The sequence below is a fragment of the Cebus imitator genome, unplaced genomic scaffold, assembly GCF_001604975.1.
Source record: "Cebus imitator isolate Cc_AM_T3 unplaced genomic scaffold, Cebus_imitator-1.0 Scaffold332, whole genome shotgun sequence".
NCBI classification, from domain to species: Eukaryota; Metazoa; Chordata; class Mammalia; order Primates; family Cebidae; genus Cebus; species Cebus imitator.
In genome coordinates, this window is record NW_016107647.1 from 413,849 (window position 1) to 426,241 (window position 12,393).

At 51.0% G+C, this 12,393-nt stretch overlaps 1 protein-coding gene across 3 annotated transcripts in view; it reads right to left on the reverse strand.

Moving 5' to 3' along the window:
- Positions 1 to 11,104, reverse strand: part of NUP210 (nucleoporin 210) — a 106,355-nt gene extending 95,251 nt beyond the window's left edge. Inside the window, exon 1 of one of the 3 annotated variants that reach the window (XM_037730140.1) lies at positions 10,727 to 11,104. In XM_037730140.1, the coding sequence (XP_037586068.1) occupies positions 10,727 to 10,893 (167 nt within the window). In that variant the 5' untranslated portion in view covers positions 10,894 to 11,104. Of the gene's footprint in view, positions 1 to 9,834; positions 10,005 to 10,726 lie in introns of those variants that run through there. The other 2 variants (XM_017505021.2, XM_017505023.2) reach the window with 2 other exon arrangements.
- Positions 11,105 to 12,393: the final 1,289 nt, after the last annotated feature.

Genomic DNA, 12,393 nt, shown 5'->3' on the forward strand with positions numbered 1-12,393 from the left:
AAAAAAAAAAAAAAAGGTAGCCAGGTATGGTGGCATGCACCCTTAGTCCCAGCACTTTGGAGGCCAAGGTAGGATTGCTTGAGGCCAGGAGTTTGAAACCAGCCTTGTCAATAGCAATTCTCAAAAATAATAATAATAAATAAAAATTTTAAAAATTAGCTGGGCGTGGTGGCTAACGCCTATAATCCCAACTACTCTAAAGGCTGAGGCGGGAGGATCACTTGAGTCCAGGAGTTTGAGGTTACAGTGAGCTATAATTGTGCCACTGCACTCCAGCCGGGGTGACAGAGCAAGAACCTGTCTCAAAAAAATAAAAGTACCACTGAGGTTTTAAAACCCAGCTGAAGGAGACTGGGTAAACCAACAATCAGCTGAGAAGGGTGCCACAATTCCCCAGGCACCTGAGAGTGAGTGTGGTTCTGGATCTGAGGCTGGTTTTAAACACAGCTCTGCCACTAACCAGCTGGGAGGCTCTTGTCCCAGGCTCCTCATTTGTAGAGTACAGTCACTCTTACCAAAGATTTTTTTATTGTTCATTGTCAAGATTAAATGAGGCACAATATGCAAAGGAATTAACAGAAAAATTGGTTCTTTCATTTTGGTTCCCTCTGGCCATATCCCATCCCACATCCCCTCTGCAACACTGGAAGCCCCTGCCTCTTGACCTGCAGGCTCTGGCCAGCAGGGGCAGCTGCCTAGACACCTGCGCCTGCCGACAGCCCCTCCTCCCCACCGTTAGGCTCCTCTTGGTTGGACACCCATCCTAGCCCAGTCACATCCAGGTACTACTTGTATTAATTTTTTTTTTTTTTTTTGAGAAAGAGTTTCACTCTTATTACCCAGGCTGGAGTGCAGTAGTGCAATCTCGGCTTACTGTAACCTCTGCCTCCCAGGTTCAAGCAATTCTCCTGCCTAGCCTCCTGAGTAGCTAGCATTACAAGTGCCCGCCACCATGTCCAGCTATTTTTTTTTTTTTTTGTATTTTTAGCAGAGATGGGTTTTGCCATGTTGGCCAGGCTGGTCTCGAACTCCTGACCTCAGGTTATCCACCTGCCTCGGCCTCCCAAAGTGCTGGGATTACAGGTATTAGCCACTGTGCCTGGCCAGCCACTGCACCCAGCCTAACTTTTTTTTAATAGACAGGATCTCACTCTGTCACACAGGCTAGATACAGTGGTACAATCATGGCTCACTGCAGCCTTGACCTTCTGCGTTGAAACAATCCTCCTGTCTCAGCCTCCAGAGTAGCTGGGACCATAGGTGCCCACACCACAGGTGCCCACACCACACCCAGCTTTTTTTTTTTTTTTTAAAGTAGAGACAGCGTTTTGCTATGTTGCCCAGGCTAGTCCTAAACTCCTGAGCTTAAGCAGTCCTCCTGCCTCACCCTCCCAAAGTGCTGGGTTTATAGGCATTAGCCATCGTGCTTGGCCCTTTTCTTATTGTTTTAAATGGATTCTTCGTTACTAAAAAATTATTTTAAGTAGAGAGATCCAAGATGGCCGATTAGGAGCAGCTCAGGATTGCGGCTCCCAGTGAAAGCACGGAGGGTGAGTGGACGCCGCATTTCCAGATGGATTTTTATTGCCCATGGACCAGGAGATTCCCAGGCGGAGGAGCCCCACAGGTTGCCAGTGCGACTCTTTTGGCCAGTGCAGCTGTTTTGCCGGCGCGGGCATGGCAATTCTCAGCACAAAATACACGGGACTGGGTGCCCTTTTGGCTGGCGATTGGAGCTCCGGGAAGGCAGAGTCGCCCATTCAGCTGATTAAAAAGGGGACTGAAACAGGGAGCCAGGCCAGGGGATTCCCAGGCAAAAAAGTGGGTTGCCACTGGAGAAATCACACAGATCCCCGGCGCCTTTTCAACAGGCAACTGGAACACCTGGGAGAGAGTTGGCCGGTCAACTAAAAAAAAAAAAAGGCTCTGAGGCAGGGAGCCAGGTGATCAGGCTGGGCTGGTCCCACCCCCACAAAAAAATAGCAATTGGAAACGCTGTGAGTTGAGAGTTTCACAGCAAGCACAGCTGAACCCGGGAAGGTTCAACTCTGTGGGGGAGGGGCATCCGCCATTACTGAGGCAGTCCACCACTACGGAGGTGGGCTGCCTCCTTGCTGGGCAGAGCAGCCCTGAAAAAAAAAAAAAGGCAGCAACACAACAGAAACTCATAAATAAAGCCCTAACTTCCCCAGGACAGAGCATCTGGGAAAAAAAGGGGGAGGTTTATGAGTTCTGCTGCAGCAGACCTAAACGTACCAGCCCAGTAGCTCTGAATGAACAATGGAGCTCATAGCTCAGCACTTGAGCTCCTATAAAGAACAGACTGTATCCTCAAGGAGCTCCCTGACCCCTGTATACTCAAAGTATCACCTCATAAAGCAGAGCTCAGACTGACATTTGGCAGGTATCCTTCTGGGACAAAGATAGCAGAAGAAGAAACTGGTAGCAACCCTCACTGTTCTGCAGCTGCTGCAGGTAATTCCCAGACAAGCAGGGCCTGGAGTGGACATCAGCAGTCCTACAGCAGAGGGGCCAGACTATTAGAAGGAAAACCAAGAAACAGAAATAACTTCATCACCAACAAGCTAGACATCCACTCAGAGACCCAACCTGAAAGTCAGCAACTACAAAGACAATAGGTGGATAAATCCACAAAGATGGGAAGAAACCAGAGCAAAAAGGCTGAAAACACACGAAACCAGAATGCTCTCCTCCTACAAGGGATCACAACTCCTCACCAGCAACGGAACAAGGCCTAACGGAGAATGAGTGTGATGAATTGACAGAATCAGGCTTCAGAAGGTGGATAATAACAAACTTCTGTGAGCTAAGAGAACATGCTTTAACTCAATGCAAAGAAACTAAGAACATGAAAAAAGATCTGACAAAATACTAATGAGAATAAACAATTTAGAGAGGAATATAAGTGAATTGATGGAGCTGAAAAACACAACACAAGAACTTTGTGAAGTATGCACAAGTTTTAACAGTCGAATTGACCAAGCAGAAGAAAGGATATCAGAGGTCAAAGATCAACTAAATGAAATAAAATAGAAGGCAAGATTAGAGAAAAACAGGTAAAAAGGAATGCACAAAGTCTCCAAGAAATATGGGACTATGTGAAAAGACCTAATCTATGTTTGATAGGTGTACCTGAATGTGATGAAGAGAATGAATCCAAGCTAGAAAATACTCTTCAGGATATTATCTAGGAAAACTTCCCCAACCTAGCAAGGCAGGCTAATATTCAAGTCCAGGTAATACAAAGGACAGCACAAAGATATTCCTCAAGAAGAGCAACCCCAAGGCACATAATTGTTAGATTCACCAGGGTTGAAACGAAGGAGAAAATGCTAAGGGCAGCCAGAGAGAAAGGTCAGGTTACCCACAAAGAGAAGCCCATCAGACTCACAGCAGATCTCTCAGCAGAAACCCTACAAGCCAGAAGACAGTAGGGGCCAATATTCAACATCCTTAAAGAAAAGAACTTTCAACCCAGAATTTCATATCCAGCCAAACTAAGCTTCATAAGTGAAGGAAAAATAAAATACTTTGTGAATACACAAGTACTCAGAGATTTCATCACCACTAGCCCTGCTTTACAAGAGCTCCTGAAAGAACCACTACACATAGAAAGGAACAACCAGTACCAGCTACTCCAAAAACATACCAAAAGGTAAAGAGCATCAACATAATGAAGAATCTGCATCAACTAATGGGCAAAACAGCCAGCTAGCATTCAATGGCAGTATCAAATTCACACATATCAATATTAACCCTAAATGCAAATGGACTAAATGCCCCAATCAAAAGACAAAGACAGGAAAATTGGATAAAAAGCGAAAACCCATCGATGTGCTGTATCCAGGAAACCCATCTCACACGCAAGGATACACAAAGGCTCAAAATAAAGGGATGGAGGAAGATTTACCAAGCAAATGGAGAGCAAAAAAAAGCAGGAGTTGCAATTCTCATCTCTGATAAATTAGACTTAAAGCAACAAAGATCAAAAGAGACAAAGAAGGACATTACATAATGGTAAAAGGATTAATGCAACAAGAAAAGCTAACGATCCTAAATATATACACACCCAATACAGGAGCACCCAGATACAGAAGACAACTATCTTAATGACTTACAAAGAGACTTAGACTCCCACACAATAATAATGGGAGACTTTAACACCGCATTGTCAATATTAGACAGATCAATGAGACAGAAAATTAACATGGATATCCAGGACTTGAACTCAGATCTGGAACAAGCAAACCTAATAGGCATTTACAGAACTCTCCACTCCAAATCCACAGAATATACATTCTTCTCAGCACCACATCACTCCTACTCTGTAAGTGATCATATAAGTAAATCACTCCTCAGCAAATGCATAGCATTTCACAGGTTTAAGTGAAATATTGGTTGGCTGCTTGTGTTATCTTCCTCCCTTACTCCTTCCTGTCTTCACTGTCAAGCACAATTACTGGCACAAAACAGGCCTTTAATACCCATTTTTAGACTGCATTCCAGCCTGGGCAATGCAGCAAGACTTCCGATCTCTCTCCCTTTTTCTCTTCCTCTCTCTCCTTCTATTTTTCTTTCTTTCCTTCCTTCCTCTTTCTTTCTTAAAAAAAAATTATTTTAAAAGGAAAGCTTGGCCAGGTGCAGTGGCTTACACCTGTAATCCCAGCACTTTGGGGGAACAAAGCCCAGGGTGGGGGGATCACCTGAAGTCAGGAGTTTGAGTCCAGCTTGGCCAACATGACAAAACCCCATCTCTACTAGAAATACAAAAATTAGCCAGATGTGATGGCAGATGCCTGTAATCCCAGCTATTCGGGAGGCTGAGGCAGAAGAATCACTTGAGAGCCTGAGAGGCAGAGGTTACAGTGAGCCAAGATCGTGCCAGCCTGGGTGACAGAGCAAGTCTCCATCTCATAAATAAAAAGGAAACCTACACACTAGTGTAAATCAAAATCAAATAAAAAGGAAACCTACACACTAGTGTAAATAAAAATCTCATACTATTTGCCATCCATCCAGATGACTCAAAGCAGTGTCACTAGGTCCTGGGGGGAAGCTGTTGCCTACAAAGACTCTGAGTGTCTGCCTGTTCTACTGGGAGACAGGCAAACATCAAAGAGTGCAATGAAAAGGAGGTGGTGGCCAGGGCCCAAGCAGAAGGAAATAGGGAGTTACTATTTAATGGGTATAGAGTGTCTGTTTGGAAAGATGAAAGAGTTCTGAAGGTGGATGGCGGAGGTGGCTGCACAACAATTGTGAGTGTACTTCATGCCACAGAACTCTATACCTAAAAATGGTTAAGGAGGTCAATTGCATGTTGTATATATTTTACCACAATTTCAAATTAAAAAATATGTAAACCACATATGGGCACCAGAAGAAAACTTGTATTTTAAGGAAAATTGAAGGACTGACAGTGAGTTTTTAAAGAGTAAATCTTTCTCATTCCCACTGTTGTATGAGGCCCCACTGGTACACAGAACATGCTGGCATCTGGCAGGCACTGCCTTTGAGGGGGTGCTCCACACTCTTCACATCACAGGAACAGGAGGTAGGCAGGGCATAGGAGAACTCAGGGACCTGGGTCAGGCCAGAAGGCAACAGTGAAAAAAAAAGGGAAGTGAGAGTTGCACAAAGAATGAGGATGGGTGAGGGTCGGGGATGACACAGGCCACCTCCCATCCACCTTCAGGTTCCAGCCCCTAACGATGCACAAAGGCAGGGTCTGCAGAGCGGAAGCCACCTTGTGGGGCTGACAGAGCTCAGGCAGAGTGGGAGACACACAAAGGAAGCAGGAAGAAAATCACCCAAGGCCCAGGTCAACTCAAGTCCACAGACACTTCCTGGCACCTCCCTGCTGCAGGCCTGATGAAGGGCAAGGCCTGATCCAGCCCTGCAGAGGCCACAGCTACAGATAGCCCTCAGGGGCCACGGGAGAACAAGGGCCAAAAAACCAGGCCCAGTCTAACCCTGCCCAACCCCTGACCTGGCAGTATCCTTCCTGTCTCCTAACCACAACCCACAAGGTCCCACAGGGCTCCGCCCTGCCAATCTCTCCACCCTACCTCCCAGCCCCCCAGCCTGGGCCACGAGACCTTCCTTTGTGCACTGCCCACAAGCTCTGCCTCTCCTCTGGGCCTTTGCACTTGTCCCTTCCAGCTCGATCGATCCCACTCTACTCCTAGTTCGACTCCCAAGAGGCTTATGCTGAGCGCCCTTCCCAAAACGCATTCCAGGCCCTGCAGTTCTGTTTTCTTCAGTACTTACTCCTGCCTCAGATGAATCCACAGATCTCATCTTAATTAGCTGTTTAACTCCTCCAATCACCTGTGAGTCCTGGAAAGCAGGGCATCTCCTGCTGCTTCACTGTCACGTCCCAGGACCTCAAATAGTGTCTGCTCATAGTAAGAGTGACAGACACTTGTCACCTCTTATTCAGGGACTCTCCAGCCCTTTTTGGTGAAAAGAGGTGTTGTCTGTCTGGTGCATGTCCCCTGGTGCTCAGGCAGGACAGGTCTTCACCATGTGCCCTCTCCCAGGCCCTGCAGGAACTCTGGCATCTCCACCCCACCTTCTAACTGCCAGAAATGCCACCAAATAGGCCCAGATGATAACACAATCGACCAAAGCCTGTGACTCTAAGGCCTGGCATACGAAAGCAGACAGGAATTTGGCCTAATGTGTGGGGATGCACCGTGCACACAAGTTGAGTGATACAGGGAAAAAACACTTTCAAAGAAGAGAGAAGTACACGTGGGGGCTCAGAGCAGGCCAAGTGAAAGAAGTACAAAGAGCAAATGGGGGCCTCTCATCAAATTCAACTTCCGCTTTTGGATTGTTTCCACTTTGTGAATTTTTTTTTTTTTTTTGAGGCAGAGTTTCGCTCTCGTTGCCCAAGCTGAAGTGCAATGGCGCGATCTCGGCTCACTGCAACCTCCACCTCCCAGATTCAAGCAATTCTCCCCTGCCTCAGTCTCCCGAGTAGCTGGATTACAGGTGTGCACCACTACGCTTGGCTAATTTTTTGCATTTTTAGTAGAGACAGGGTTTCACCATGTTGGTCAGGCTGATCTCAAACTCCTGACCTCAGGTGATCCACCCATCTGGACCTCCCAAAGTGCTGGGATTACAGGTGTGAGCCACTGTGCCCGGGCCCACTTTGTGAATTTTTTATTTTGACTGTGGCAACTTCCTTCAGGCCCTGTTGCCTCACCTGGGAGGTTTCTAGTTTGTGCCGACCTGCCCCCGTCCTGGAGGCTCAGAGTCCCTGAGCCCAAGAGAAGGCAGCTGAGCTGAATGACACTCTGACCTGGCTCAGCACGCAGAGAGGTCTCCCGAAGAGCCAGAGGAAGCCCTTCCCTCACCCTTCCTGCCCAATTTCACCCATGAAGGCCTTCGAGGGGACTTGCTGCAGCTTCCCCTGCCGGGACTGGGAGAGGGACCTGGGACGTCCATACCCAAGGGTGGTGCTGGCCTCTGGCCTCCCACAGTCACCCCTCAGCAAAGACAGAGGGACTCCCCAGGGGTCATCTGAGCTCCCTGGGGTATAGCACACTCCAAGGCCAAGCTCCACAGCACAGGGACCAGTGCCCTCCCTGGCCCTAAAAGGGCTTCCACCTGCCTAAGAATCCTTACACCTGTGACTGAGAAGTGCCCCAGACCATGTAAGAAAGGGTGTACCCTGATGCAGGACCAGGCCTGGCATACATGTTAGGTGGCTTCAAGGTGCCCAGGAGAGACTGTCAGGAGCAGGAAAGGAGAAGTTTGTGCACAGCTCGGTATGGCGGGTACTGTGCATGCTATATCCAGATGCTGTTCACCAGGCAGGTCCACATCCCCTCCTCACCTCAGCCAGGGGAGCTGCAGGCTGTAATTCACAACAGGGTGTCTCTGCCAGAGGCCTGGGAAGTGAAACAACACCCCCTTCCCGAAGGGAACCAATGGCTGTTTGACAGTAGGTACAAAAGCTCAAAGCTTGGTCTCTTTGCCTAAAGGCAGGACAACCTGCAGGCAGCCACCCTTCCCTGCCCTACATGATTTCTTTTCTTCATCTATTCTCCCAGTTTTCGATATAAGGTCATTTTGTATATAAAAGGATCTCTTTAAAAGGAGCAAATGAAATACACTTTATGGAGCACTTTCAATAATGCAAAATATCTAAAAGTAATCAGGAACTTGTCACAAAACCAGTGCTGGCTGAATGCAGTTGAAGAGACTCAATTAGAGCCTGGCAAATTAGCCAGAGGCTGCAAGTCCCCAGGTCTAATGGGGTGGGACCGGGAGGCGTCCCAGCAGCTCCCGCCCCAACTTAGTCTCCATCACAAGACATCCCAGAGATCACTTCCCTTTCTGCAGCTTAGATTTTCCCATATGAAACACAGGCTGTTTAAACTAGATGATCTCTAAGGTTCCCCTGGCTAAAACTACCCAATTTTGATGCTATAATATAAAAAAATAGGAAAAGTAAACGTGAAGCTGCTGGCTCAGGCACACACAGTGAATTCTGTAAACTTGGAGCTCAGCTGCAAATTCAAAGGATGAGCAAATGTTTCACAGGTTCTGGCATAATTTTCGTTTTCTTTTTCATCTCAGGGACTTAACAATGAACTCTCTAGATGAAGAGGTAATGTTCCTCCCAGGTTTATAGGACTGCAGATATATATCTACAGGCCAGCTCTTAAAATCTCCAGAGGAGATTCTTCAAAACTGGAGCAATAGATGACTACACTAGAAACGGCACTACTAAAAATAAAGAAAATATTCTCAATGCTTGATTGACAGAATGCCTTCCTGTGAAGTCAAGGGGAAATCACAATCACCAAACACCCCTGAGAAGACACTTTGGATAGCAGTCACACATCTGCAATACAAGCTACAGATCAACACCAAACACATTATAAGGTACTTAGCACTTCTCTGATGCATCAGAGATTAGGAATGTTTTTTTCCTTTCTCCTACCAAGTAAATTAAAATCCACCAACACCATTCAGCTCCTCTTAGAAAAGAAAGTTATGTTTTTTTTTTTGGGGGGGGGTGTTAGTTTAGGGAAAAAAAAAGTACAGCTATAGAATCTCAGAGAATGTAGCACACAAATATATCCAAAGGGATTCACTTGAAGCCAGCTGTTTTCAATAATCAGCTTCCTCTTTCTTTCCCATATACTAAGAGGAGAGACAACTGCAACAAGACAATGAGCATGTATCCCCGCCACAGTATTGACTAACGGCTGACCTTCCCACACAAGACAAGAACTTAGACTGGGATACAGAAAACCTAACGCTCAAGTTCAGCCTCTGACATCAGGCCAGAAATAGGAGCCTCCAGGCGCATAATGCACTAATCCCAAAATGCAATGGGTTGACCTAGTATATCCTGATTTCCGGAATGAAGTCTTCAAAAAAGAAATAGAGCAGGCCGGGCGCGGTGGCTCACGCCTGTAATCCCACCACTTTGGGAGGCCGAGGCGGGCGGATCACTTGAGGTCAGGGGTTCCAGACCAGCCTGAGCATCACGGTGAAACCCTGTCTCTACTAAAAACACAAAAATTAGCCAGACAACCCGCACCTATAATCCCAGCTACTCAGGAGGCTGAAGCGGGAGAATCGCTTGAACCTGGGAGGCAGAAGTTGCAGTGAGCCGAGATTGCGCCACTGCACTTCAGCTTGGACGAGAAAGCAAGACTCCGTCTCAAAAAAAAAGAAAAGAAATAGGGCAAGCAGTGCAAGCAACAGAGAAAGCTGGCTGGTCTGAGCTCCAGGCATCACACTTACATACACGCAAAGACAAATACTCAAACGGGCTTGAACACACACATGTCCAGGCTCACACACGCGGTGCTGTCATGTGGTCCACGTTCTGCCTCAACCTTGGTTCGGCCTTGAAACAGAGCAATAAAGAGAGCAACCAATGAGTATCCTGGCGGTGGGAAGGGCGGAATCCCATCTTTTCACCCCCAGCAGGGCTGGGAGGCTCAGTCGCACCCCCTCAGCCTTGCCAGGGGCAGGAGCTCCATTTCGCCCGGTCTGCAAAATGGAAGGGCTGGACCCCACCGCCTTGTCAGTGTCGGCCTCTGGCTTCATGGGTCCCTCTGGTGCCACAGAGTCACACTCCACATCTCAACCCCGTGGAGAACTCCCAACCCAGGAGTGAAAGTGATTGAAATGCCCTGAGCTTCAGGACCGGCGCCGGCCAGCCTCGCCTCACTTGGCCTCTGTAAAGCGGCCCCCGGGCTTCCCTCCAAAACTCCTTTCCTCCAAGGTCTCCGTGCCTCCCAACGACGCCAGGCGCTGCGCTTCGTCTCCCACAGACCCACTTCCCACGCCAAGGCGAGGGCGGTCACACACAAACCCAAGCCGGGGTCCCGGAGGCAAGGGAAGTGTGACCCAGCGGCCCCGGCGCCCTCTCCCAGTTCAGGTCGGCCCGGGCCCTGCGGCCCCAGACGCCCCTCCCCAGGCCACCCCTCCTCCCGCAAAACCCAAAACACGCGGGGTACGGCAGGCCCAGCTCGCGCCCCAGCTGCGCGGAGGCCCGGGCGGCGCCATGAGCTTTGGTGGCAACCCGCGCGCACCCGCCGCTCCGCCGGGCGCTCAGCGAGAGCGCGCCGCGCACCTGCCGGCCTCTCAGGGCCCGCGCGGCCTCTCCGCGCGAAGGCCCAGACGGTCCCCAGCCCCCGCCTGCTCGCCTCCCCCCGGCCGCGCTTCTCACCAGCGGTAGCAGCCCTCCGAGGCCTCCAGAGTGAAGTTCACGCGCGTGGCCCGCGTGAAGGGCAGCAGCACTTTGGGGATGTTGAGCTTGGCCGCCGCGGCGGAGGGGCCCAGCGCCAACAGCACCGACACCGCCAGCAGCAGCGGCCCCAAGCCTGGCGCCGCCATCCTCGCCGCGCGTCACCTCCCGCGACCCTGCGCCCAGCCGCCCGCGCCGCCCCCTGGCGCCCTCCGCCCCCGCCCGCGAGCGCCAGGCCAGCAGGTGATGAGCGCGGGGGCGGGGCAAGGGCCGCCTCCTGCGGCCGCTTCCTGGGCCCGAGCGCGGGAACTCTGGGGGCCGAGCTCGCGGCGACCCCACCCCCGGCCCGGCCCGGCCCGCGCGCCCGGTCGCGGGGCGGGGAGATGGGGCGCGCGCCCGGGACCCGGGAGCTGAGGGAGAGGACTTGGGGGCGCGCCCGCGCGGAGAAAGGCTGAGCCAGCGCGCACGCCCGTGGGGACCCCTAGACCATAGAAGGCCGTAGGGAGAGCCCCCGGTTGCCCCGCAGCGCGCATCCCGCTCGGGTCAGCGCCCCTGGCGGTGGAGCCAGGCCGCCGGCTGTGGACCTTGCGCTCAGGCCCCGACCCACGGTCAGCAACCAAGGGACACAAGCCCCAGGACATTTGGGATGCGGAAAACCGGCGCCTGCCTTGTACCAGTCCCTGTTTCCCAGAAGAGGGACCCCAGGCTCGCAAAGGAAAGCCACCTGCTGAAGAGCTGAAGGCCCGGGGCTGCTCCTCCTCAGCCCCCTCACTGCAAGGCTCTGTTACCGGTTCGATCCCCGAGAAAGCGCCAACAAACAACACGAGGTGGTGTGGAGCAACACGCCGTTTTAATGAGCGTCTGGCTGCGGACGGGCTGAGGCCTAAAATGGCGTCAGCCCCAACTGAGGGCGGGGCAGGGGTCTTACAGTCTCCTGTAAACGGGAAGTGTCCCAGTCCGACCTAAATGCTACGTGGTACCAGGAAGCCCTCTCTCTCGACCTTCTGGGGGTACTTGTCTTCCGGCCTGCCCTATTCCGGCTTCTGCTCTCCTGCTGACGCACGCTGCTGGCTCAAGTGGTCTTGCGCCTGGGGACCGGGCCTGAGGAGGGAGGAGGTGTCCCCCACAAGCTTTCAGGCCCCGGGGAGAATCTTTCAGGGAGGCCTTAAGATCCCCACTTCTCCAGGAGAAAACTGGTTGAATGGCCCCCAGATCACTCAGCCAGAGAACCCCAAGCCCTTGTCCTGCTTCACCCGCTGCGGAAGCCATTAGAGGTTACCAAAGGTCATTTCGGGCGCCAGCGCTGCCAGAGCACAAACCTCTCCACGGCCGCCACACCCGCAAAAGAAAGTTCAGCACCACGGAATCCACCCGCACACCCATGGAAGGTCTTGGATTCCGCGCTGTGCTCTGTGGCTTTTAGCGGTCTTTGCCATGAGTTGTATGAAGGCATGTGTCAGCAGGCACCTGATTGCTTGGTGCCGCTAAAATATGAATCTAGCGTTGCAGAGAAGGCCCAGCCTAGTGGGAGGTCAGGAAAGGGGGGGGGGTGAGGGTGCACAGGCCGACTGTGTAAGGAGTGCAGGAAGTGGAGGCTGACTAGCCAGGAAGACACACAACGATGCCACTGGGGTGACAAGGAAGGAGAG